We start from the raw sequence: 27911 nt of genomic DNA on the forward strand, positions 1-27911 counted from the left end.
TTTTTACAAAGAACATGAATTCATACAAACAAAATATGGCTCATTATATGATTTACCAAAATGCACCATTTCATTGTCCAGCTCATTTCAGTTGAAGCCACACAGGAGGGAGCAGAGAATGGCTGGCCACCACTGAAGCCTTCCAGAGGAAGCTGTGACTGACTCTGGTCACTTGACTTCTCACCACGGCAAACATTTCAGAGGCCCCCGTCGGTAGCTCATGCAATACTTTGTTAGACATACAGTCCAACCCCAGCAAGTGCTGGCAAGATCTGAAAACTACTTTTCCGTTCCTCAGCGGAGTAACTAAGGTCAGGACGGCAGTGGCAAGAGGAGAGACAGAGCAAGCAAGAGGCAACCTTCTTTTTCTGCACCATTAGATTTTATTTTCAACGCTTCAAATCTTTCCAGCTTTTTTATTTTTTGCACCAAAAAAAGCATCAATACTTTTCATTCCACTCTTGTCAACTTTAGCCAAAGCCTTCTGAGCTGCAGTCATTTTGCTATTTTTCTGTTAAAAACAAAGAGAGATTTGCAATATTTGTAAATCATCACACACGCAAGTTACATAAGCCTGAGTCTTTCAGTGGGGACATGTCCTGGAGTGGAAATAAGTCTGCTATCTACTCAGGACCCAGACTTCTAAAGAAAAACCTGCCCCACTCTGAGGAGTTGGAATGCTCCAAGGATGGTTCCCTCTGGGGATCATTTTGAGGGTGCGTTAAATGTAATGATACAGACAATGGAGGCTGCTGTGGGATGTTCTGTATGGCAAATGTGTTGCTCTGATTGGTCAATAAATAAAACACTGATTGGCCAGTGGCTAGGCAGGAAGTATAGTTGGGACTAACAGAGAGGAGAATTGAGGAGAACAGGAAGGTAGAGGGAGACACTACCAGCTGCCGCCATGACAAGCAGCATGTGAAGATGCTGGTAAGCCATGAGCCATGTGGCAAAGTATAGATTTATAAAAATGGATTAATTTAAGATATAAGAACAGTTAGCAAGAATGCCACGGCCATACAGTTTGTAAGCAATATAAGTCTCTGTGTTTACTTGGTTGGGTCAAATGGTGGGACTGGCGGGTGACAAAGATTTGTCCTGACTGTGGGAAAGGCAGGAAAACTCTGGCTACAGGAGGCGATGGTGGCGACTGTTGGGGGAATTACAGCCTGTGTTCTTCACCCAATGATGAACAATTCCCCAATCTGATTTTGTTTGTGCTCTACAGAAAACCAAGGGCAGAGCTGTCATATTCAAAAAGATGGCCTGCAAGACAGTGTACTCCAGGCTGCCGCCTAGCTGTCCCAGTGAGGTGACAAAAGGGAAGTGCTTTCCAGAGAGCTGACTCCACACTCTGCCCTGGACATTTCTATCTGGTCCCTGTCACTGACTCTCTTCAGTGCCATGGTGGGTGTAACCATGGGGAAGTGAATGGCCTTTCCCAACCACATGACTGTGTGCCAGGACCAGTGTGGCAAGGGAGGTTTAATGCCACGCACTCTCATAATGCTAAACGAGAGGGCAGAGCAGAGACCTAGGTAATGAATGCAGCCTGTTACTCAGGATGTAGGCATAAAATAAACCCAGCAAGAAAGGTTTACTCAGCAGACACCTGCAGGGTGAATGCTGAATGGTGGAACTGGTACATTTGTTATTTACTATAATTTCTGGGAACCTTCTTGGCAATAGGATTGAAAAACAATTCATGGAGAAACTACTGCCCTTTCATCCATCACTATGACACACAGCAAAATTCAAACCCTTTCTGTATACCCAACGCTTTTCTTGGATTTGCAAAATGTATTAATTTAACACATTCACTATCTGAACGACTGTGAATGAATTATGATGCTAGAAATGCAAGTTAACCATTTTTCCTGGTGAAAACTATAAGTGTAGCCTATAGTGCAACCAAGCTTGGAAATGTGAGGCCACTGGGCCTGTACAGCGTGCCAGTACACCTGGGCACACATACCTTGCCAGTCTTCAAGTCTTTAGTGTTAAACTTAGTGTAATCTTCTTTTGCTTCTACAGGCTCATCTGATGACTTTAGTTTCTGCAATGTTAGAGCAGCGAAGCAGCGTCAGACACCATCCTCTCACCATCCGTTAAAAAACAAACAAATACACCCTGGGGACCCAGAGGACTCCAACAGGTTCACACTTTACAAACTTTTACATTTGGACAAGAACCTCAGGGACGAAGCCATTTGTCTCCTCCAGGAAGCAGCCAAGGTGGTGATGGGCCACAAATGAATAGGTACACGGCTCGGCCCTCTCAGCCCTTCAGTGACATAAACCCACGTTTTATGCAGCAGGCATTGTGGACTTCCAGGGGTTACAGGCTGCAGGGACAGGGGAGGGGCCCAATGAAAGGCCTAGAAGTTGGAGTCAAAAAATCCCCTTCCTGCTGCCAGGTGGTCCATGCCGCCCAGCCCCGGGCCTGCTCTACTGTCCACTACTGAACACAGGCAGCATTATTCTGTGACCACCGACTTGGCACAGTGGGAGCCTTGCCTTTTCTCTTCCACTCAGCTTCCCCATTCATCCACACAAAACCCGCACAGCAAGCAGCCCGAGAACAGAGAACCCAACCAAACACTCCAGGTGGAAGCAGAGAATGTGGAGTCAGATCTCAAAATAAAGTAAAATTAATGATAATAATAAAAAACTAAAGTACATTTATTTACGTGTGTGTGTGTGTGTTGTGTGTGTGTGTGTGTGTGTGTGTGTGTGTATGTGCACGCCACAGTGTACATGTGGAAGAGAAAGGACAACTTGAAAAGCTTGGCTCTCTGCTTTTACTGGATAGATCCCAGAGACCAAACTCAGAAACTCAGGACTGACAGCAAACATCTTTATCCCCTGAGCCATGCTGTCCCTGCCTCATCTCTCTTTTTTTAAAATGATCTTCTAAAAAAAAAAAAAAAAAATGAGTGTGTGTGTGTGTGTGTGTGTGTGTGTGTGTGTGTGTATGTGTGTTAATCTCAAGTCTTCACACACATTCTGTGTCCATTTAGGCTCAGTGCAGCTAAGTCAAACCTTCACATATTTTCACTATTCACAAGATCCCTTTGCACCTATGTGTTGTAGAATATTATTTTAAAGTGTGTTACTTTTGTTTATGTTGCATTTGTTTTAACTCTGTGAAGTTGTGTTACTGTGCCTGTCTAAAATGCCTGATGGTCTAATAAAGAACTGTACGGCCAATAGCGAGGCAGGAGATAGGTGGTGGAGCTGGCAGGCAGAGAGAATATATAGAGGAGAAATCTGGAAGGAAGAAAACAGCCAGAGAAAGAGAGGGACTCCGGGGGCCAGCCACCCGCTACACAGTAAGCTACGGAGTAAGATTTACAGAAGTAAGAGAACGAACGGGTAAAGCCCAGAGGCAAAGGTAGATGGGATAAGTTAAGTTAAGGAAAGCTGGCAGAAACAAGCCAAGCTAAGGCTGGACATCTATAAGTAAGAATAAGCCTCCGTGAGTGATTTATTTGAGAGCTGGACCCCCCAAAAGACCAAAGACCAACCAACACCACCTATGCATGTGAGAATTCTGTGCACTTAATATCAGGTGATCATAATATGGAAGGGAAGTCCCACCAGTCTTCTCAGATAAATCAGAGCTGAGTGGATGGCCTTGTGCCATGCAGAGGGCAGATTGCAGGGTGATCACAATGTGGATTTGCACAGACCTTTTTAAACTCTTCATGGGAATACCAGGCGCATACATGTCAGCACCAGTGCCCTTGGGAATGCAGACTCATCCCTGCTTCCTCTTTCATACTCTGCATTTGCTGGACAAAGAACTGGCAGAGCTGTGGCTCCCAGCCCCCAGCACACAAGATAAAGACACGGGATTTCTGAAATTCCTTGCCAGGAGAAACAGAGAGAGGAAGATGTTCTTGGCCACGGAGCAATCTCTAGCAAAGGAATCGTCAACAGCAAAGGCTGGCTTTCTATACAACAACGACCTACCAGCACAAAGTAAATGGATGCATGCCAGTGTGGGGGCACACATCCGCAATCCTGGCACCTAGGAGGCTGAGGCAAGTGGACTGCCATGAGTTCAAGGTCAACCTGGGCTACAGAGTGAGTTACAGTCCAGCTAGAAACATTGAATGAGACTGTCAAAAGATAAAACAAACAAAAGAATACACCTTCCCATCAAGATATGGTGTGGAGGGCACATGATCTAGACAGGCCTTCAGCCAGGACAGCAGAGCTGACAGCTGGCAAAATGAAGGCTGAACATGAAATCATGAGGATGTTTGTGTCCCTCTCTAAGGCAAGTATTTCTCCATGGACTCAGGGAGTGTGCCCAGGTGCTCGGAGATCTGGCAGAAGTTGCAGAAGCGAAGAACAGGTCAGAGGTGACTCACAATTAGTGCTGTCCTTAGCCTTGATCAAAGAAACTTCTCTTTGAAGCAGTCTGAGTCCAGGTGATGAGAACATATGGCTTAGTGAGTGCTGTTTAAATAATTTTTTGTTGTTGTTGTTGTTATTGTTGTTGTTTTTCAAGACAGAATTTCTCTGTGTAGCTCTGGCTATCCTGGAACTCACTCTGTAGACAGGGCTGACCTCAAACTCAAAGATCTGCCTGCCTCTGCTTCTGAGTACTGTGATTAAAGGTGCTAATTAAAGGTGGGATTAACACCTAGCTTCAGCTGTTTAAACAATACTATATCATCCAGTACAGCATGCTCTCTGAACACCAGAATCCTAGGACAGACACATGGAGTAGGAGTAGGAGGCAAACAACTACATTACGGACTACGTTTCCCATGCTGCCTTTCAGGTAGGAAGCACTCCTTTTCTGTTTACATGATTTGTTTTCCTATTGAAAATCAAAATGAGCTTTTTTCTTTTTTTTTTTTTTTTTTTGGCCACAGGAGGTTTTTGTTCTCCCTAACCTTTCTTTAGGACATCTGCATTAGTGTTTGACAGGTGTACCTCTCTTCACCGACACTCTCCCTGGGGTGGGTTGCATCCGTTTGCCACCCCCCCACTAGGGCGGCACTTGTCTCCCGCCTTATACCCTTATACTGGGTCAGTGAAAGAAAATGAAAGTACTTTCCAGCCTTTTCAGAGAGATTCCCTCCTGGATAGATCTCTGTCTTGTACTGACTTATCTCCTTTTCTCCTTTCCCCAGATGCAGAGTCCCTGATGCTGAAGGAGACTCAGCTTCACTGCTTCCTCCAGGCCAGCAGCCCATCCTCAGGTCCCGCACCACTGCGGGAGGAAGCGGCCCCCGCTGGGCTCTCTGGCTCTCCACCTGTACTGTGGCTAGGCTCTAGCCACAGGGGATTCTGGCTGCTGTTTTTCTAATACTGGCTTGAAGAAAAGACAAAACTAGCAGAGAGTTTTGCCATATTTCAAGAAGTTTTTTGTTTTTTTCTAGAGCTATTACAAGTGATTTTCCCATACTGAAGTTATTTCTAGGTGAATCTAATTTATGCCTTTACAGAAAGAGAAAAAAATTTGAGAAGTAAAGACCTGAAAAGCTTTGTTTTTTAGAGAGAGATTTCTAAGTTTTTCCCAAAGTTTCTGTTCTCTAAACTTTGATTTTATGGTCAAATGGAAACTAATTTTGATTGTGCAGTATTGTAATGGTATTTGCTGGTGGAGCAGAGAATTTTGTTTTGTCCATGTCTACATCAGGGAAAATTCTTTCCTATGCCATTCAGACTTAAAGCTAAGCTGTTCATAGGCCAAAAGCTTCCACGGGAATCTTTTTCTGCCTGTTTTTCTCATCTTTAATAAATCTTTTCTCTGATTTTCCCCCAGGATTTTTGCATTCATAGCCCCATAATTGGAGATTCAAGGACAAAGTTCCTCTGTCTTGTGCTTATTTTATCCTAATTTTTTTTTCTTAAACTACATTCCTACATTCTACTCTTATTCTAAACACTATTTTCTTCTTACACTATTTTCCTATAGATAGAAATTAAGGGAGAGAGAAAAAGAAAGAAACCTTGATGGAAAGAAATATACGCTGTAGCTTCACTTTTTCAACTTCAGATTCCGCCACCTAACTTCCACTCCCAAGAATAAAATACCATAGCCTTTATTATTCAATTCCTTATTGGCCTGCCTTACACCCGTGATGCCCCCTCTCTCCTTTCACCAAGTCCCTGTCCTTGTTCGGGTGCCATTTGTGGAGGACCAGCCCCCACCTTTACCTGGGTACTTTTGAGGAGTGAAGGATAAGAGATTTAGATAGAAATATAGAGGGAGAAAGACAGAAACACAGGATAGTCTTGGGAGGGCCTGGATCCTTATCCACTGGCCCCTTCTGTCTCCTATAAAGGGCTTTTTATAGAAACGCCAAGGGTGGAGCAAAAGACTTGCCCCAAGCACAGCCAAGTGCAGCTTCTTCCAAATACCTGGTAACCACACACATGGTCAATCCATCCCCTTATGCAGCCCAGCTGGGTAAAGCAAGCTCAGATCTCACTAGCAAACCTCTGTGGCTCCCACATACTATCTGCTTCAGTCTATAGTCACTGTGTGCTACAGTCCACAGTCACTGTGTGCTACAGTCTACAGTCACTGTGTGCTACAGTCCACAGTCACTGTGTGCTTCAGTCTACAGTCACTGCTTCAGTCTTGTCACAGTCTAAAGCAGTGGTTCTCAACATGTGGGTTGACACCTTTGGTAGTCAAAGGATCTTTTCAGAGGGTTGCCTAAAACCACTAAAAACACATTTACATTACAATTTATGACAGTAGGAAAACTACAGTTATGAAAGTAGCAACGAAAATAATTTTTATGATTGAGGGTCACTACAATATGAGGAATTGTATTAAATGGTCACGGCATTAGGAAGGTTGAAAATCACTGGTCTAAAGTCACTGTTTCAGTTTTATCATTGTTGACTCTAAGGTCACTGTCTGGCCTTTACAGAAAAATTATTGACCTTGGTTCTAAATAAAAAATGACAAAACCACAAATTACTTAAATTTTGGAAATTAAAATAAAAAAAAACAGAAAAACTGGAATGAAGAAGGATAAACTAAAGAAAATATATTACTTGGTATGGTCAAAACACACTATGTAGATATATGAAATTCCTGAAGACTAAAAAATTATGTATACATATATAAAAATAAAAGGATAGTGATTCAACAGAGTAGTAGCAGTAGGGTAAGGACCTGACAGACAGGTATGATAGGACATTGCTGTAATCTCAGTACTTTGCAGGTGGAGGCCGGAGGGCTATGCGTTCCTGGTCAGCCTTAGCTGTACATAGGGATGTTGCTTCAAAAACAAATAAGTGGAAAAACAAAATGAAAACATTTTAAAAATAAAGGAAGAAATATCAGGTGTGGTGGTGCATACCTTTAATACCAGTACTTGGAGGCAGAGGCAGGTAGGCCTCTGTGAGTTCCAGGCCAGCCAAGGCTACAATGAAATCCTGTCTCAAAACAACAACAACAAAAAGAAAAAAAAAATTAAAAAAAAGAGGAAAGAAAAAGAAGAAATACTTTATTCCAGAAAGTATCAATGGTGAAAACTGGCTGGAAAGATGAATCAGCAGTTAAGAGCACCGGCTGCTCTCGGAGAGAAATTCCATTCAGTACCCAGCACCCAAATGGCAGCTCACAACCATCTGTAACTCTGGACTCTGCAGGCACTGCACATGTGTTACACGAACACACATGGAGCTAAATACCCACATATAAAATAAAAATAAATAAATCTTGTTTTAAAAAAATACAAAAACTTTCAAAGAATGAGTTTAGACTAATCCATAGATGATCTCTGAGTTACCAAGGAAGACAGACTTGAGGAAAAGAAATACACTTAATTTTTTTTGAAAAAGAGAAATCCACAAACATTCTCAGAGCTCCTACCATCTTTGTTAAAGCAGAGCAAGTATTTTCTCTCTGTCCTTTGTAGTTACTGCTAAAGGTTAACCTGAACGGAAAGTATCTGGTAGAGCAGACTTTTGTAGATCTCTGCCTATCCTTTATGGGAGTAAAAAAAGTCTCTGGGTGACACCTAGACCAGTAGTTCTCAACTTGTGGGTTGTGACCCCTTGGGGGGGTCGAAAATCAGATATCCTGCATATCAGACATTTACATTATGATTCATAATAGTCAAAATTGCAGTTATGAAGTAGCAACAAAATAATTTTCTGGTTGGGGGTCATCACAACACGAGGAATTGTATTAAAGGGTCGTAACATTAGGAAGGTGGAGAACCATTGCTTGGAACAATCAAGGTGCATGCTTATTCTCATCTTGGAGTAACACATAGGGATCTAATATTTGGCCAGAACTGTGAGGCAGGCTACAGCTGTGACTAGGTATAGCTAACACTGGCTTCTCCATCTGAATCTGGCAAATTAACACAAGCTGTAGAGGAGTTCAGGGTGGTAATCCTGAGACTATTCTGAAGAGGGAAAGGCATTCCAAAAAGGCTGGGGAGATGAAAGCTTGTCATGCTAATAAGAGAACTGGAGTTTGACATCCAGAACCCACATAACAAAGTAGATGTAGTGGCGCATGCTTATAATCCTAAACTGGGAGACAGAGACAGGCAGATCCCTTGGATTTATGGCCCGTCTGGCCCTCCTTGGTGGGCTCTAGACCAGTGAGAGACAATAGGAAAACAAGGTAGATGATGTTTCCTGAAGAATGGTATCTGAGGCTGTCTCCTATCCTTCACAGGTATATGTGCTCAAGTGAACCCACATATGTGGACATGTGTGTGCACACATATACCCTTATATACACATGAACACAAACACACAAAGGATCCCTATTAACAGATGACAGTCATATATAAATATGCTTTTCAAATTCAGGAAAGCCCAAGTCATCCTTTCTTCAAAGTACTTTGTGTTAGAAAAGTCAAGCTCTGTATCCCTTTGTGCCAGTGACAATTTAATTTGGTAAAATGACTTCCAGTTATAGGTAGTCAATGCAAGAAGATTTCAGCCAGCATGGCTGCAGACATCTGTAATCCCAGACTTGGGAGACAGGCAGAAGGACTAAGTTCAAGGCCAGCCTGAGCCACATAGTGAGACCCTATCTCAAGGGGGAAAATTTTAATTATATTTCTATAAAGATTTATTTTTATTTATGTGTATGTGCGTATGAAAAGGTGTGTGCAGGTGCCCACTGAGGACAAAGAAGGCATCAAGTCCCCTGGTGCCCTGGAGTTGGAGTTATATAGGTGGTTGTATACCACCTATCATGGGTGCTGGAACCAACTCTGGTTCTCTGCAGAAGGAGCAAGCTCTCAAAGCTGCTGAGTCAGCTCTCTAGCCCTGACCATGTATGCTAACAGAAGAGTCTTTGCTAAAATAAACTTGCTTTACACCATCCAGGAAAAATCTACAAATGAAAACAGTCATACAATCAGAGTTCAAGTTGTACCAAGTCATGCAAGATAGATTTTTTTTTTTTACTCTTTAAAATAGAATAGAAAGGCTGAAGTGATGGTTAATAGGTACAGTAGTTTTCTAAGTCCCCAAGGACACCTTGATCACAGTTTCTTACCTTCGATGGAGGGTTTGAGATGAAAGCTGGAGGTTCTGGAAGCCTAAGGAAGTTAAAAATAAGAATCATTGTTAGGGTATGTCTCACGTCTCATAGACAACAGAGAAGCTGTAGTGAGTCTTGTCTGGAGAGACCTGACCTTCACATACTGTCCAGCTCACCTCAGTGAAGAAGGCAGTTTCACTGAATGAATGACATCTTGCCTCTTATGTCCTTACACTAGTGATGTCTAAGCAAAAAGACACAGCTAGAACCCATTTGTGGAAGTGACTTGCTTCACGTTCACCTCCGTCATTGCCTTTTGGTAGAGGAGTATTTTTGTTTGTTTGTTTCTTCATAAATGACAATGCTAGCATTCATTTAAAAGTGAAAAGTACTTCAACTGTTGGGGAAAAGTCACATGAATGTTATCGTTCTCTATCAAAGAGTAGTTTGGTTTGCAATATCTCCACCCAAAATATTTAACCCAAATTTTAATGTAAAGAAAAAGTCAGCACAAGTAACAGATAGGAAACAAAGGCCTTTATCAATACAAGCAGCATGGGAATCCAAAGAAACATCAAGCAGAGAGACTCTTGGTAAAAGCAAGCTTTCCACACCTTAACTAGTAAAGGAACCAGCTTCTACTTCAATTTTTTGAAGTAGGTGTGCTAGGTAGATTTATTGTCAACTTGACACAACCTAGAATCACCAGAAAGAGGGAACCTCAACTGAAGAATGGCCTGTGGGTCTGTCTCTGAGGTACTGTCTTGACTGATGAGGGAAGGAGGTCCCTGCCCGCTGTGTGCAGCACCATCCCCAGAGGGTGGCCCAGGCTGTATAAGAAAGCAAGCTAATGAGCCACGTCTCTTTATTACCACGCCTCAGGTTCCTGCCCAGATTTCCCTTGAAGATGGACTGCAACTTGTAGGTCAAAATAATCCCTTCCTTCCCCAGGCTGTTTTTGGTTAGTGTTCTATCTCAGTAACAGAAGGCAGACTAGGACAGTAGGACCTATGGAATTTGCTGTAAGGAACAACTATATTATCACTTATTTCACAATAAAGAAGAAAAAGGGTTTAATCAGGATCAGGAAAAGCTATTAAATCATCACACACATGAAACTTGAATACCAACTCCTAATATCTTGAAAATTAACAAGAAAAAGAAAATCTTTAAATACATTAAAGTCTTTACACAGGAAGGCCGTCTTGAAGACCAAGTATCTTGCTGCCCTTCAGGACAGTCTGCAGTGATCCGAGCACTCAGCACTGGGCTGCAGGTACTGGGTGGAGATTTTAACAGTGAAGGAGGCATCCTATAGAACTGTCACACGTACTTTCTTTTTTTTTTTTTTTTTCCGAGACAGGGTTTCTCTGTGTAGCTTGCGCCTTTCCTGGAACTCACTTGGTAGCCAGGCTGCCTCGAACTCACAGACATCCGCCTGGCTCTGCTGGGATTAAAGGAGTGCGCCACCACCGCCCGGCTACACGTACTTCTTAAAAACTATTACCATCTGCTTTTCACTTCCCATCTCTCTCCTAAAATGACCACAAAGGACCAGATTAAACTGCCGTAGGGATAAAAATTTAACACACGTTATCCTCTAAAACTTCACAAAGCTATAATTTTAACCCAAACTTAAGTACCTACAAGCAGTTTCTACAAAATCAAATCATTCTACTTAATGTCTATTAAAAGTCCTTTCCTGGTCACAGTGTGTGATGCAGCCCAAAGATAACAACATCTCCTAACAACCTGACATGCCATGCCATCGAGGACCCGTCAGAAGGGAGCACGAAGGAGCTTGTGAATCAGCCTGGAGATGAACAACACTTACTTCAAGGACTTTGATAGGTCATCACTTAATTCTTTAGGGATGTAATCAGAGATCAGACCATGGGCATAGCGAACATAATCTTCTAAAAGAAACAGAACAGGGAATGAACAAAAAATTATTACTAATAACTGTAGTGGTTTGAATCAAACTGACCCAATTCAAATTATTGCTCTAGGTGGCTTTGGAAATTCACTTAAACTCTAGTTTCAGTTTCTGCATTGGTAAAAACAAGGACACTAAGACCCACCCATCAGACAAGAGAAATACAGTGGATGAGATGTAATAGGGGATGCTGCCACAGGTGTGACTGCATATGAAATGGCCCTAAAATACCCTTTACAAATAAAGACTCAGGCCAGCTTTCTTAGTTGAAGCCTCAAATACAAATAAAACCACAACCTAGCTGTAACAGCAAGAACTATTTGCATCTCTTTTATATGGCTACTTTTTTGCAAGCCTGCTTCAGAAAAGAAGAAAGCTAATTACTGAACAGGGATGAGTATGCTCACTTCAAAGAAATAAAAAAAAAATAAGTAAAATCATTTCCATGATTTGTCTCTCCTAGGTATTTGCTTTGTAAGAATGCAAACATCACACACACACACACACACACACACACACACACACACACACACACACGGTAATGGTGTTCAGCGCCAACCACACTACGTCGTGCTGAGGAGTAGCGGCAGAGTCTGCCTGGTGTGCTCGAGACTGGAGGTTCAGTTCTCAGAATGGATGGAAGGTAGGAAGGGAAGGGAGAAAAGATGGAAATGCAAACCAAAACAATTTCTTTTGCAAAGTGAACTGATTTCCACCGACAGAACACCAAGAGTTCTCTCAGGAGATGTGAGATACTGGACTGTAAAGAGCAACCTCCCCCAGGGGCTCTGGGGCAGGACGATGGTCAGGCCAAGACTGAAGGGCATGTAGTCTAGCTGAGGGCCTCCGTCAGCATTCCCCTGGCTTCACTATTTGCTAGCCAGGAATTTGGCACAGCCTTGCCTCTTATGACATCTCTGGTACACCTGTCATATTACAAACGCTCCCTAAAGGGTAGCAAGAGTCTTCAGAGTCACTGTCACCATGAGTGTAAAATACTATTCACCAGACAAATGATTCAAGCCACAATTAATGACCGGCACCCTTAAGGCTGGACACCATCAGTGTCTGAGCTCAGGGGAACACCTGCCCACACAGGAGAACAGGAAGCTTCTACAGTTTGAAGCCCTCAGACAGCAGACAAGAGGTTTAATTCTGTGGCAACCCTTTGCTTACCTTCCTTGTCCCTGGAAAACTGATCACCAGAGAAATATGCAGATGACTGTACCCGGGCTCCCACAGTGACATTATTGGCTTTCAACGCTGCCACAGTTTGGTTGACCTAGGAGGTAAATGCAAGGATATACTTTGAACTTAACTTTGTAATGCTATGACTCTCCAGATGCCTTTTGGCCCACCTGATAGCCAGGAAATATTTAAGCACCTAGAACTATCTTTGCTAGCTGTGGTGGCTTGAATAAGAATGACCTCCACAGGATCATATATTTGAACACTTAGTCACCCAGGAGTGGGACTCTTTGAAAGGATTTGGAGGCCTGGCCTTGTTGGGGTAGGTGTGGCCTTGATAGAGGAAGTGAGGTTTCAGAAGCCCAGGCCAGGCCAGGCCCTGCTTCTCTACCTACAGATCAGGGTGTATCTCTCAGCTACTGCTCCAGTGCCATGCTCCCCGCCAGGATGATAATGAACTAAACCTCTGAAACTGTAAGCGAGACCCCAGTTGAATACATTCTTTTAGAAGAGTTGCCTTGGCCACGTCTCTTTACAGCAACAGAACAATGACTGAGACCCCAGTTGTCAGAAAACGAGCCAGTTAAAGAGAGGTGGAGCCACAGTACTGACGGATCTCAACCGGGGGGCTTCGGAGACCCCACGACATGGTGGGAGGTGCTGTGGGAATGGAGAGAAAAGACTCTCGAGTTAATCGGCCCTCCCGGTTATGTGAACAACATCCAACCACGAGAGCTCCTGGCATTCAGGCACAGGACCATGCAATCAAAAGAAAACTAGGTTCTGTTTAACCTGGGGTCTCTACAGGCACTTTCCTGGATGTTCGGGATGGCCGTGCATCTGGTCTTACTGTCTAGTCTCAAGGCCTTTTTCACACACCTTTTTCACCAGCCACTTCAGCGTCTTCTCTGTGCTGTACTTGTAGTACTTCTTGCTGTTGACTTCTGCATTGAATTAAGAGAAAAGTAAGAAGCTCAGTATAATGAATTAAACTAACAAAAGCCACGAACTTATAACACAAACTACATACACAAAGAGTGACTTCAAGCCACTTCACAGTAGTTTGTATTATTCAAAAGTCTCATGATAGAAACCTGAGAATATGCTTGAGACAGTAAAAAATAAATAAATAAATAAATAAAAGAATGAATGAATGAATGAATGAATGAATGAATAAATATCCCAAGCAGAGTTTGGGTGCCTCAGACGTCAACCACCACTAAATGAGCAGACATTTAGGAATTCTTTTACTCATACAAAAACTCAGAAGAAAACATTTTTTTAAAACTCTATCAACTAACATGCTAAGCAATCTTGTTTTTTCTGAACAACTCACTCACTCCAATGTTTTCAATAAAACAGGTCCTTCTTCAATAAAAAGGGAAATCCCAGGTTTGGAGTGGGCGTCACAGTGAAGCAGGCAGCTGGGAATTCTCTGTATACACTCAGGGGAAAACATCTTAGCATCTACTCAACACTTGCCCTGCCGGGACTGGTGAAGCCTGGAGGACCAGATCGATCTGTCCCTTGATGTATTACCAGTGTCACCCTTGCTCGTTCAGGAGGACTTCGCTTCCTGGTGACCTCAGTGTGCTCCCTGACAGGGATAGAGTGCGCCTCTTGTAAAGGCTAGCTAGCTAATCTCTTCATGATGCACCTGGCTTTCCACACTGTAATGACACCAGGACCTCCTGTGTAACGCCTTCACTACCGGGCTCTCTTCTCCCTCCCGCCTGGCCTTCTCTGCAGCCCTGCAGGAGTCATGGTCATGAGCACTGGAAAGCCTCTGGCCAGGTAGACTCCACGGGAGCCACACAGAAGGAGTTCCCCTCCCTCTGGCCTTGGGAAATGGAAAGTGCTTTTCTAGAGTAGTTTATGGAAGTCTATTAAATGACTCCCGAGTCTCAGTCTCCAGGTATCTCCTCCCCTGGGTAGCATGTGGCTGATGACATGCAGGGCCAGATGCAGCAGGACAGGGGGGAGTGGTCGCCCTACAGAAGGACATTCTGTCACGTGTCTAAGAACTCCTGCTCTTCTAGGGCCAGGACGGCCTGGGCACACGGTCCACTGCAGTACAAGGTGTTAGACTGGACTGCACTCCCCAGAGGCCACTTCTCACCCTGCACACAAGTCAGACACTATGAGCACTCAGCCACTCAATGAAGGCACAATTTAGCAACTTGTTAGAAACTCACTCACTACCTGAGACTTAAAAAAAAAAAAAAAAACCCTCAGTGCTCAAGTCATTCCTGAAAGATTCACCTCTTCTGCTCACTTCTTTTGCCCCAATCTCCAAATTTCCTACAAGAACCCCACTTCCTGAGCCCCTTGAGCTAGGCTCTCCTGCCCATCTTGGATGGAGTCAGACTGAGCTGCCTGTCGGAGTTACATACACCCAGCTCACCTTGGGATGTGACCTCACTCTCGGAACCTGCTCCCTCCAACATAAAAGAGGGGATAACCTAAGGGACGGCTGTGAGCATAAGAGGAGGTAATACACCCAAATTATAATACACTGTCTGACACACACACACAATCACACAGACACAATCACATATACACAGTCACACACACACACACACAAAAAACCCACCAAAAAACAAACAAACAAAAATGACAAAGCATTTATGAACACTAACAGCAGGAGCTTTAATAAGCTCTTCAATGCCCAGCGATTTTAGCAATCCTAAATGGATCCCCCATCAGAGTGACATTAAGTAAACTGCCCAAAGTACTAGTAAACAGAACAGAAGCATTCCATCCCCAGCTGTGGATCCAGAGTAAGGTCTCCCTGCGCCAGCATTTCTTTATTTTATTTTATTTTTTTTAAATTTATTTAATGCCGAATGCTATTTATTGAAGGAGGGAAGAGGTCTTAAATATAGGCTTACAGCACAATGGGAGAACCCAGGGTTGCCATTCTCAATTGATACAGCTACATTATAACCCTATACCGAAGGGACCATCCTGGAAGAGGGTGGGAGGACTGTAACAGTCAGAGGACCAGGACATCCGTGCAAAATGTCTTCTATCTGTGATAGGGAACTGCACCCAGGAAATCTTAGTATGGCTGCCTAAACATGACCTGAACAGTGACACCACTAGTTGACATTCCAGCACAGATGGGGAAATCACTTAAGGTCCCATAAAGATAAAAGAGCTGCAGGCAATGAACAGCTGTTCGGAGAGAATCAATCCACGCTACGTACAAGTCCCCTGATGGGCTATCCAATCTCAAGTCATTAGTCCTCAACACATATACATATGAGCACCACCAAATGCCTCAACAGGTTATAGTCGTTTATGTAAACACATGTGTACATATACATATGTATGTACACACACACACATATATATGTGTGTGTATATATATATCCATAATAATTAAAGAAGAAGAGGTCATTGTGGTAGCCACAGAAGTTTCCTAGTGAGATCTGAGCTTGCTTTACCCAGCAGGACTGCAGAAGAGGATGATTGGACCACAGGCCTGGGTACCAGGTGTTTGGAAAGGTCTACATTTGCTATACCTAACAGGAAGAGGTCTTTTGACTCACCCCTTGGCATTGGTATAAAAAGCCCCTTTGAATAAAGTTCTGGCCATTGGTATTGACCAAGGTCCTCCCAAAACTATCTTGTGTTTCTGTCTTTCCTCTCATTGGCAGGCCTATTATTTTATCTACAAGTTCCTTATCCCTTTCCTCTGTCCTCTTCATAGGAACACTGAAAAAGGTGGGGCTGGTCCCTCACAGATCATGAACTTGAGGAGCGGGGGACACAGAAGGAGTTGGAAGTGGAGAGGTTGGGGTGGAGATGATGTAAACATAGTACATGCATATGAAAATCTCAAAAAAAAAACCCTAAAAAACAACAACAACAACAAAACACCTCATGCATGTACATCCTAAAGTTAATACTTGTGAATCAGTGAGCTAGACAATATGTGCATATGGTATAAGGGTTTGTTCCCTTCATGCATTTGGTGCATCTGAAACTGCCTCAAGCATCTGGAAAGATTGAGTTTACAAAATAAAGATTAAAAAAAGTAGTTTTATGATTAAATAACATGTTAGGTAATTGGGTAATTAGTGTGCAAACCTGAATTTCCCCCCAAAGACTTGCTGAACAAATTGCCTAGGGCACATTTTCATTTCTACTTTCTCAAGGTTCCCATGATCAAGAAGCCTGCAGAACCTTTCCCCTCCTCCTCACTTAGAATCTTGGCAACTGCACTAGTCAGTTTCCCATACCTGCCTGTTAGTTATATGCCCAGTACAGAGCAGCTCTGCTTGTACTATGAAAAGTGTCTCAGTCAAGCCAAGTTCATGACCTGCTATTAGTCCGTTCCTGTGTCTTCTCCACTAACTGTGATCCTCTTTGCCCAAGAACATGCTGAGACCCCGAGTCAGTAACTAGATCAGAGCATTTCCCCTTGGCAATGCAGTTAGGGCACAGGCTACTTGAAAAGGGACTGCGGCTGTGATTTTCCATCAGGGAGAAAGCAGCAGAGAAGGTTCTTATGTACCCACTGGACTCAACCTGATCTTTAGCACCGCAGACACTGAAACCTGCATCTAGGGCTGATACTCATGAGATGGGGGACCTGACTAGATAAAGACCAGAAAACAGAACCAAACACTAATTTAGAATAGAGGAATTCAAACTTGAATAAGCAGCCACTATTTAACACAATCACTGAAGATGACCTGGAAGCTATACAATGCCTAAAAACCCTCGGAGCTCTCTGTAGGTCAGAAGTGTCTGCTCCTGAAGCCATCCTCACTCTCTCTGGCTACCTCCTCTAACTCTTTTTTTTCTACATAAAAGGTGATTATTGAGAGGTAATACAACATCTAAAGATTCTAGTAGAGTATCATGGAGTATTACATGGCTGTAGGAAGGAAGGCAAGAACCATTATCAGATGTATTCAAATCCTGTCTCTACACTCTTTGTAATGCTGGTCACATTAGTTAAGCTCTTTGAGCCTCAGGTTATAACAGTGACAAGAATTACTGTAAAGATTTATAAAGTATATACACAGTATATAAAAGTGATGTCATGTGTTTACATTTGTCAGGCTCTCATAGCCAGGTGTAAATGCAGAACTGGACATTTCCTACAGATCTTTATGGGAACCATGCCCATGGACAGTGCACTGTGTCTGTGCACACCCTTGTAGGAGTGAGACCAGCGGTGTGGACCCACTCTGGTGTATTCTGTTGGAGGGTTTGTTTTGGAAGAAAGAGTCATGCAAGGTCTTCAGGCATCTTTTCCCTCTCCAGTTTCAAAGGTTTTGGTTTTCAACTTTCTGTCAAATTTACAGACTACTGTTCATTACAGGAAGGTTGGTTAGGAGGAAACTGCAAACCCTTATGTGGTGGTATTCTAATTGTACTGAAATGTGATTCTGATTGTATGTTAATAAATAAAGTTGCCCAGGGGTCAGAGCTATTAGAGCCATAGACAGAGTGTGACGGTGGTGGCGCATGCCTTTAACCCCATAGATCTCTGTGTGTTCAGGGATACAGCCAGCATTGGAGACATATGCCTTTAAGACCTGGGAGGCTGTACATACAGACAGTGACGAGGCAGTCACGTGTTTGGGTTTACAACCAATGAGAAGGCAGAATGACTATGAAACGACTTACACACAGGGAAATAGCTCTCTTTCGGGAAGCTGGAACCACCGTAGGAGGAAGAGTGAGATTTTAGCTCTGAGTTCTGATCTCTTGGCTTTCTCTTTTACATTGGTTCTGTGTTTCTTATTTAATAAGACAGTTGGTTACATCTACATCTGGCGCCCAATGTGACAAGAATCCATTAAAAATCGCTTGGCTGGCGACAGGTCCGCTTTCCCACAAAGGCGGCAGGCTGGGCAGCGGCCCCCTAGTCGAGCAGCAGCTTCCTAGCCCGGGTCTAGGTCTGCTTGATCTCAGGCTGGACTAACTGTGAGCTGCTTGCTTAAAGCCTGCTTGCTTAAAGCCGGTGCTACAAACAACTCAGGCCTGCTGAACAGGGCCCTGCTGTAAAGCCAAGGCACATGGTCGGAGCTTAAGGAAGCGAGAGCCAAGCCTTGACTCGGCTCAAGAGGGAACACATGGCTGGATTTAAGCTTTAGCCAGCTACTCTCTCTCTGTGTCTCTCTCTCTGTGTCTCTCTCTCTGTGTCTCTCTCTCTGTCTCTCTCTGGATTTACACCTCGGACACTAGGTGGCTGTTTTGAAATTTCCTCTGATTTCTACTGTTTTATGCAGATTTGGTAAGTCATAACATATCAGATATTTTAAAGGAAACTATTTAAAAGAGAAATTTTTTCCACATTAAAAAAAATGAGTTTTATGTGTACATTGGAAGAAAATTGGGTTTTGTTCGAAATTTTAGGCAGTCTGACAATGGAACAACTATATGAGAAGATTAGTATTGTTGGAATTATGCAGTTTATCACTATGCTTATCCTCCTTTTGCAGTTTAAAAACATAGTCAATTTAAGTGCCAGGATGACAGCTTTAGAAAAACTTGTTAAACCTGTAAAAATTCAGACAGAAGAAATTAACAGCGAAGTTGTTTCAAGTTTGGATCATAAGGTTACAGAAAGAAAGCCTATTTTCACACAGTCACCCTTAATTTATCCTGTAACCGTACAGCAGATGCCTGATCAAATGGCTACACAAAATATTTGGGCTCCAATTGAAATGTTGGATTTAAAAAGGTTTAAGGAGGCAATAGTATCTTATGGCATGCATTTCCCATATGTGAAGCAAATGTTAAACTCTTGGTCAACATATAATAGGATAGTACCACAGGACTGGCAGGACCTTGCACAAGCTGTTCTGGAACCCAGCCAGAGACTTCAATTTCTAACGTGGTTCAAGGATAAGGCTAAAAACATAGAAAAACAATGGAGGTATAAAGGAATACAAGTTTCCCAGGATCAGCTTATTGGAGAAGGCCAATATGCTTCAGTACAAACACAATGTTTATATGATGTCCAAACCCTAATTTTATGTCGAACGGCAGCCTTGAATGCATGGGACAGAGTTGAGGAACCAGGAAAAAAATCTGAGTCATTTACAAAGGTTATGCAAGGCCCAAAAGAATCTTTTACAGATTTTTTTACAAAGACTGGCTTCAGAAGTAAAGAGAATGGTTTTGGATTCAGAAGCTAGTAAGGCAATAATTGAATCTTTGGCCTTTGAGAATGCGAATGCAGCATGCAAAAGAATAATCAGGCCGTCTGTCAGATACACTAAGCTATAGGTTGAAGATGATGCCCCAAACACTGCGGAAACCTCAGGTGACTGTCCAGGCAGCTGGCTGTTTCTGTCAACTCACAAATTTTTTGGAAGTTGCTTGCATACACTTCCTGTTTTTATTTTTGTTAGCTAATATTATTTCCTTCTTGGGTCTCTGAGGGAGTTGAAAATTAGTTAGTTATGGTTGAAAATTAGTTATAGTTGAAAATTAATTAGGATAGAAAGTGCATTAGATACATCTTGGATTTACCAAAATAGGATAGATAATGGAATTATTTTCTCTGATTTGTCAAATACCTGTTTAGGTATTTATTACTTGTATATATTGTATATAGTTATTGTACTTTTGTATATAGTTTTTCTTTTGTTAGTTAAAACCTTTTGCTTTTTTTTCTTATAATTAAAATAGAAAAGGGGAAATGTGGTGGTATTCTAATTGTACTGAAATGTGATTTTGATTGTATGTTAATAAATAAAGTTGCCCAGGGGTCAGAGCTATTAGAGCCATAGACAGAGTGTGACGGTGATGGCGCATGCCTTTAACCCCATAGATCTCTGTGTGTTCAGGGATACAGCCAGCATTGGAGACATATGCCTTTAAGACCTGGGGGGCTGTACATACAGACAGTGATGAGGCAGTCACGCGTTTGGGTTTACAACCAATGAGAAGGCAGAATGACTATGAAACGACTTACACACAGGGAAATAGCTCTCTTTCGGGAAGCTGGAACCACCGTAGGAGGAAGGGTGAGATTTGAGCTCTGAGCTCTGATTTCTTGGCTTTCTCTTTTACATTGGTTCTGTGTTTCTTATTTAATAAGACGGTTGGTTACATCTACACCCTTAGGGCACCAGATAGTCTCTTTCTGGATGATGTGGAAACTGAATCACTTTGCTCTGCTTTGCTATAATTTAAACACAAAAAACATTTGAGACTGAGGGTTCTTGGAACTTGAGTTTATGTGTAATAGTCTATGTGCTAGGTAATGTTGAAAAGTAAGGGGAACAGCAACAGAGGCACCTGAAGACACAACAGCTGGACCAAATGGGGCAGTGTGGGTGGGGGTGTGCTGCTCTCAGACAGACTTTAAGTGAGCAAAAGATTACTAATCCTGCTTCTGAGTTTTGGTTCAGATGATTATTTTAATACAGCACTAATGGCAGAATTCTGGATAAAAGTTAATTGCATTTTCAACTCATAAATTGGAAAAACTTAAATTGACTTGTCATTATTCTTTATCACTTTAGCATTCAAAAATGGTTATGGGTAACTTCATCTACGTCACCATGTAAAGATGACTGTCCATCCATACATAGCATCAGGGGGACCTTTAATGAGAAGACTTACAATCTTGGTGTCATATACCTCTCAGACCCAAAATGGGTTCCCAAATGTGGCCAGATAGGAACTAGTAGGAACTAGTAGACCTCTCGATCGTAACAGTTAGTGCTCCCCCACCACCCACACTGTAAACTTATGCTTCTTGGGAGTCACCATGTCCTTGGTTTCAGAACTGTCACAGGTGTCAGACCATCAGTGACCCTAAACCACCATAATTTACCAGCATGTTCTGGTGCTCACACTTTCTTTTTCCTTAACTCTGAAATTACTTGGATGATTTTTTAGATACTGATATGAAGTTTACATAGTGTTTCTAACTTGTCAAAACATATTCACAAATGAAAATGAAAACGTGATGTAGCAGAAACTGTGCGATCCAATAAAAGCAGTTAGAGGGAAGTTTATAACTAAAATGCCTACATTATAAACAAACAAACAAAGAAACACATTCAGATTTAAATAAATAACTTAATGATGTACCTCATGTTTTTTTTAAAGAAAAAACCAAACATCAAATCATTATACAGAAAGAAAGAATAAAAACCAGGGCAGACATTAGTTAAGTACTAACAAAAAAGAACAATATAAAGGACAAGGAAATAAAAATTGACTGAAAGGAAGATAGACAAAGCCAACTAGCTAAAAGAAAGAGAAAGACCCAAAGTAATAAAATGAGAGGTTAAAAAGAGACATGACAACATGTACCAATGAAATTCAAAAGATCATCACTTTGAAAATCTATATTGGAAAATTGGAAAAATCCTAAAGAAATGAATAAATGTTTAGATATATATGACTTATAAAAATTAAACCAAGAGAATATAAACAACAGATCTACAGATAAGAAACTTATTTATAAGCAAGAATCGAAACAGTAATAAAATGTCTCCCAACTGAAACGCAGACCTGAGGATTAGCTGCTGAATTCTCATGCAGTGCTAAAGAAGTAGCCTCAGTGTTCTTCAAATTATTGCATACGATTGAGAGAAGGAACACTACTAAACTTGTTTCATGAAGTCATTACCTGATACCCAAACTGATAGGGATACAAAAAAAAAAAAAGAAGAAAATTCCAACTAGTAATGAGCATGGGTCTAACAATTCTCAACAAAACACTAAATTCAACAGCATATTAAAGAGATCATTCATCATGACAAAGTTTAGCGTCATTCCATGCAAGCTTTGTTAAACATATGCAAATCAGTAAGTTTAATAACAACATTTAAATAGACTCAAGAATAAAAATCACATGATTCTCTCAATAGATGAAGAAGGGCCTTTGACAAGTCCAAGATCTTTTGCTGAGAGAAATAAAGAAAACTCTAGAGAAGGAATGTATTTCAGCACAGCAAAGGCTACCATGACAGACACAGCCAACATTATACTAAATGAGGAAACCTCAAAGTATTTCTCTAAAACTGGGAATGAGATAAGGGTGTCTGCCCTTTCCACTCTTATTCAGTGTATTCTATGAAGTCTCAAAGATCATGATACACTTGAAGGAAAATGTCTTTACTAAGCTCATTACTATATGCACCAACATGCACATCGCTCATTTCCTCCTTTCAAAAACACCCGTGACTAGTACCTATAACTACACTCTTCACCTCTCAGCCTGCTCCTCTGGTCCACATTCCATCTGCTGGATGCCATCAGGGATGTCTTCTGGGCTAGGCTGAGGCTCAAGCCCAGAGTCATTCTTGACTCTCCTTCATGTGAGCACCACTGCATCACCAGATTCGGATGGTCTACATCAAAACAGCTGCTTCCCTCTGCCCCATCTCCCAGCTCAGGCTCTCTTGCTTCTCATTTCGATGACTGTAGCACCTTAGCTTCTCCAGAATATGTTCCATCCCTCAGATCTCTCTGTTGAGAACCTCACAGATCCACACGACCACAGCCTGATTCCGAAGGCTTGTGCACCATACCTTTCTCCTCTGTCACATGCCGAAGTGACTTCTCAAGCTCGGGAAATTTCAGCAACAAGACGCAATCTGGAAACATGTCATCCACTACAACTTGATCCAAGGGCTGATACTTTCCCTGAAAGGAACATCTAGAGTCAGTCAGGTGGCAAACAGTCCAGTCAATAAGATTTTACACAAAAAGAAGAGGGAAAAAAATGGACCATTTTACAGGAAATCTTTACATTAGCATCTGAGCTCCTCATTCCACTGAGGGCCTTTAAACTGGGATAGGTTCAAGGGCCATCCCTGAGCTCCTCTAGTGAGGAGGGCCTTCCAAACATCAAGCTAGCTCCTCAAGGATACAGTCACTGTGTGAAACAGAAAATCCCAGGAAAACACAGAGACACGACTGAAAAGATCATGGAGACTGTCTGAAGATGGTCCAGTTATTTCCATATGAAAAAGAGCCGCTGAGGTCACAAGCAGAAGTCCCCATTGTCACACAGGCTAGAACAAGCCCAGACAGACCAGACCCAGTCCAGGGCTGAAGAAAAAACAAAACAAATCAAAAAGGCCCACTTGAAAAAGAAAAATTCTCAAAGTGAATCCATTCCTCCGGGAGCCATCAGCTGAGCCTTCCAAATTAGACGGGAATAAAGAAAAAGGCAACCATGACGTAAGTACAGAGAGGCAGGCAGGTTAAGACACGTCCAGACAGACAAGTTGACACAGCTGTCAGGGGTGAGCCATGCAGACGTTCTCAGATGGACCTTCTCCTAACTCTCCTAATGGCAGGGAGAAAGCGTAACTGATGAAGACATTCTCCTGATTTGGAGCTAGGCTTAGGAAGGATGCACTGTCTGTCCAGGTCCCACCTCTGTTTCTCTGTTCCTGTGACCAAATTTCTAAAGACAGACGTGTGACTGATCGATTTTCTCTGGCTTTCAAGGTGAATCCTCTTGTTTCTTTCACAGTACACATGATAATTTGTTACATTTTTCCATTAGTCTAAAAGAAGGCAAAAAAATGTCTGAAATGTTCCGCCGGCCCTCTAACCGAGGCTCCCCAGTGTTACAGTCTTTAGGTTTCTACTTTAAAGGCTTGCTTCCACGATTCAACCAGGAGTTTTACATTTAGTTGCTTTAAGTAGTACTAACATGTATGGTACCATAGTCATGACAGAAGTTGGCTATTGTTCTTATTTCCTTTGTCACATGTACATAAAGAAGTAAAATAAAAAAAAAATCTGTTTTAAATATGGTTAATAAGAGTTGGTGTTAAAGGTTGTGATTTAACAGGAACAGGTCAAATTCGAAAATGGGGACAATATTTTAATAACTAGTTAGATACGACCCCATCTAAAATGTAGGAAGAAATACTAGACACCCATGTGTTTACACTTCCAGGACTTAAGAAGAAAAGCGCAGTGGCTCTGTGAGCATCATTCTGCTTCCTCCGCATCTGTCACCTTGAATTTACCACACAGGCCTTAGAGGCCCCCGGAGGGCCAGGCTGAGGAGCACTAACCGGGTCTTGCTCTTAACAGGAGATGGGGAGGCAGTGGATTTTCAAGCTGATGGGTGGACCCCCGAGTATTCCTAATTCCCCTTTAAAATGTTCCCAAGCTCGAATCTGTGAGTGCCAAGTGCCTTTCTCCCTGTTAATTTACCCTAGGAAACACCACATTGTGAACCACTCAAGTTTTCAACTTCATCCCGAATCCTCCTACAGCTTCCTGGCAATAACCAGAACCATCTCTATCGTTTAGAGGCCTGAGTCTCAACAGCCGTGTACCCCAAAATATGGCTCTCATGGCAGCCTTCAGATAAGAGCAAAGTGAGCCAGCTGAGGGGCAGAGCGCACTAACCACTGTAAAAGGAGAGAAGAAGGTGTACAAGAGAAAGTAGGAAGAAAAGCTTTGGGTGAGTTTTATGATTTTCAGTATTTACAACTTAAAATCGATCAACCTACAAAATAAAGTTTTGAGAATTTGATTTAAAGACCACAAAAATGAATCAGCTTACTCTATATGCAAATGTAAGAGTCCAAGAGAGATAGATAGGTTTAAGCAGTGCAAGCAACTCATTAAAAGTGAGCTCAAGGATTTTCAAGCTGATGGGTGGACCCCGAGTGTTCCTAATTCCCTTTAATATGTTCCCAAGCTCGAATCTATATTCACAATAATTCTAAGAGGCTACCTGTATTTGCATCAGGTTGACATGGTACTGGTAACTGAAATGGTATTGGACAAAGGGGGTCCTTTGCCAGAGTTAAGGCAGAGACACCAAAGCACCCCGGATACACAGTATTCTTGCAGTTTAAATTGCCAATTTCATTTAAGATATCTTGCTCGCGGGGCGGGCACACCTTTTCCAGCACTTGGGCAGAGGCAGAGGATCTCTGTGAGTTCGAGCCAGCCTGGTCTATAGAGTGAGTTCCAGGACAGGCTCCAAGCTACACAGAGAAACCCTGTCTTGAAAAACAAAAAACAAACAAACAAATATATCCTTGCTCAGTGGGCTAGAGAGAAGGCTCAGAGGTCCAGAACATTTGCTGATCTTGCAGAAGGGCCCCTACGTGGCATCTCACAGTTGCCTGTAACTCAGTTCCCAGAGCCGTGATGCTCTCTTCTGGCCTCTGTGAGTACCAGGCACACACACTGTACACCTGTGCAGTCACTTATACATATACATAAAAGAAATCTATTTAAAACAAACAACAACAAAAGCAGAAAGCCAATGAAACAAACAAAAAGATGATATCATTGCTCAAGTAGTAAAGCAAAGACTTTTACTTGACCCTCCATCCTGAATGCCATCCTCTCCACTCTGTGTTGGGGAAGTGCGATTCCAGTTACTGCTGTGTAACTGAGGCCCAGACATCATCACGGAAAGCCCCAGGATGGAGTGCTGGGAGAAATTAGTGCTCTTGCTCTGGATGCTCGAGTCCAAAGCAGACCTAGCTTCCCCACCAGTGTTTACTAGGCACACTCCAGTTTCTCTACTTCTCAGACACTCACATAAGAAGGTAAATCTCCTAGCCAAATTCTTAACAGTCACATCTAAGCACTTAGTGGTAAGAAGTTTTCATTGCTATGCGTGGCTACCACTGAGTACAAAGAGTGGCAAGCTAGGCCACTGAGGTCACAGTGCCCTAGTAGCAAACCTGATCACCATTAAGGTGCTGCTTCTCAGGGGAGGGCAGGGTGCTCTGACCCACACTGGTACTCATGGGGCACATATTTAATGACTGAAGCGCACTGTGAAAAGGAGAAGGGGTATCTCCCGCCCCCCCTGCAGTCGCCCAAGTGGGAAGCTCACCTCTTTGCCAGCCTTTATGAGGTAGTGAAGGAGCAGAAAACAGAGGGTCCACGGGTGTTGCAAAGTGGAGAAGCCCCCTGCAGATGAAAAGGAACAGAGGTGTATGCCTCATGAGGACCGCTTGGTTATTCCATCTCTCAGGGAGAGCTGCAAACCCCACATTCATTCTTGCACACGCCTATGACATCTGCCATCTGGGCCAGCAGCTTGTGCGACAGCTTGTGCTTTCCATCAGGCAAATGCAGGAGTCGACAAATACCTTGGTTTAAATGCTCCCATTTCCTGGAGTTAGATTCCTCATGCCTGACTGCCTTCTTTCAGTCTAGACTCTTAAAAGGCACGCACTCCACACAGCTTCAAATCCCCAAAGAAGAGAGCTAAAACGTTGGAAACCACCTGTGACTTTTCATTTCAATACGGAATCATTTTCTATAGGCCTCATGGAGAGCACAGAGCACGGGGGAATGGAGAACCGTGAGAAGAGCTCAGGAAGCGTGTCAGCCAGCCTGTAAAACTACAAACCCACTACCTCCTGTGGTTGAGGGTGGAGCCCTGGAAAAGCCCAGCATGCTCTGGAGCATGCAAATGATGAGGAAGGCTTCCTGTGTTGTCCACCACCCCAGATGATGCCCTGCCTGAGAGAACACAGTGCGGCAGTCCTACTCCAGCTGAGTGAAATCTGCCCCCCAGACAGAGGTCTGCCTCTTTCCTCTCAGTCTCAAAGCCCTCCTTCCCACACCCTGGAACCAGGAAAGGCGCGCTCATAAGGAAACTAAAAGCGCTTCTCTCTTGCTCTCCCAACCTCTTACTTTCGGTTTCAGGACAGACATGAGCTTATTTTTAGAGCAACCTATCTGCACATGTAGAATCCTTGCCTGCACTGTGTCCGTTTTTGTAGTAAGCGAGTAATTAAGGAGGCAACTTTACGATACCATTTGACTACTCTGAAAAGTGGAAGTTCAGCAAACAACCCTCAGAAGCTCTGAGCTCATCTTACAGGGTGTATTTATTATCTGCAGGCATGAGAAACAAGTTCCCGGACTGAATAATAATCTCTTGGTAGTCATGGCAGTCACGACTACTCTATCTTTTAACGAGTACATTTCAAACAAACTGTTCTTTAAAAGAACAATCTCAATCATTGCTTCCCTCCATTTCCCAGTCTCCACCTGACGTCTGCAGCTATCAAGCCAATACCAGCTGAGAGTGTGTCACAGCAGAAGCTGGAGCTCTGGCATGCTGCCTAAGGGTGGGGCACAGCTCAGCAATGGTAGGTAGGGGGCCGTGTGCTTTCCACCTCCCCACACAAACTACACTCTATAAAAAAAAAAGTATTTTTATTTGTGTGTGTGTGCGCACGCGCATACTTTGGATGCAGGTGCCCATAGAGGCCCCAGAGGGCATCAGCTCCCCTGGAGGGGGTGGGACCATGGAGTCTTTTCCTCTTGCTCTCTCTCTCTCTTTGGTTGTTGG

At 42.9% G+C, this 27911-nt stretch overlaps 1 protein-coding gene across 1 annotated transcript; it reads right to left on the minus strand.

Annotated features, from left to right (window-relative positions):
- Nucleotides 1-360: 360 nt before the first annotated feature.
- LOC114693873 (ribonuclease H2 subunit B) lies at nt 361-27869 on the minus strand. The gene is made up of 9 exons (XM_028870431.2): nt 27806-27869; nt 26439-26515; nt 23140-23254; nt 13499-13563; nt 12608-12713; nt 11330-11411; nt 9511-9553; nt 1979-2059; nt 361-511 (listed from the first exon to the last, which is right to left on the minus strand). Exons 1-9 carry the CDS (start codon nt 27867-27869, stop codon nt 398-400), a joined length of 747 nt encoding a protein of 248 aa, XP_028726264.1. The 3' UTR covers nt 361-397.
- Nucleotides 27870-27911: the final 42 nt, after the last annotated feature.

The sequence above is a fragment of the Peromyscus leucopus genome, unplaced genomic scaffold, assembly GCF_004664715.2.
Source record: "Peromyscus leucopus breed LL Stock unplaced genomic scaffold, UCI_PerLeu_2.1 scaffold_244, whole genome shotgun sequence".
NCBI lineage: Eukaryota > Metazoa > Chordata > Mammalia > Rodentia > Cricetidae > Peromyscus > Peromyscus leucopus.

What these genes read in the sequence shown, in the direction of transcription:
- LOC114693873 (XM_028870431.2), bottom strand. Translation starts at nt 27,869, where the DNA reads ATGGTCCCACCCCCTCCAGGGGAGCTGATGCCCTCTGGGGCCTCTATG. An exon ending in GCATGTGACAGAGGAGAAAG is followed by an intron (nt 13,564 to 23,139) that starts GTATGGTGCACA and finishes AATTCAATGCAG; the next exon opens with AAGTCAACAGCAAGAAGTAC. An exon ending in AAGACTTGAAGACTGGCAAG is followed by an intron (nt 512 to 1,978) that starts GTATGTGTGCCC and finishes TGTTTTTAACAG; the next exon opens with AAAAATAGCAAAATGACTGC.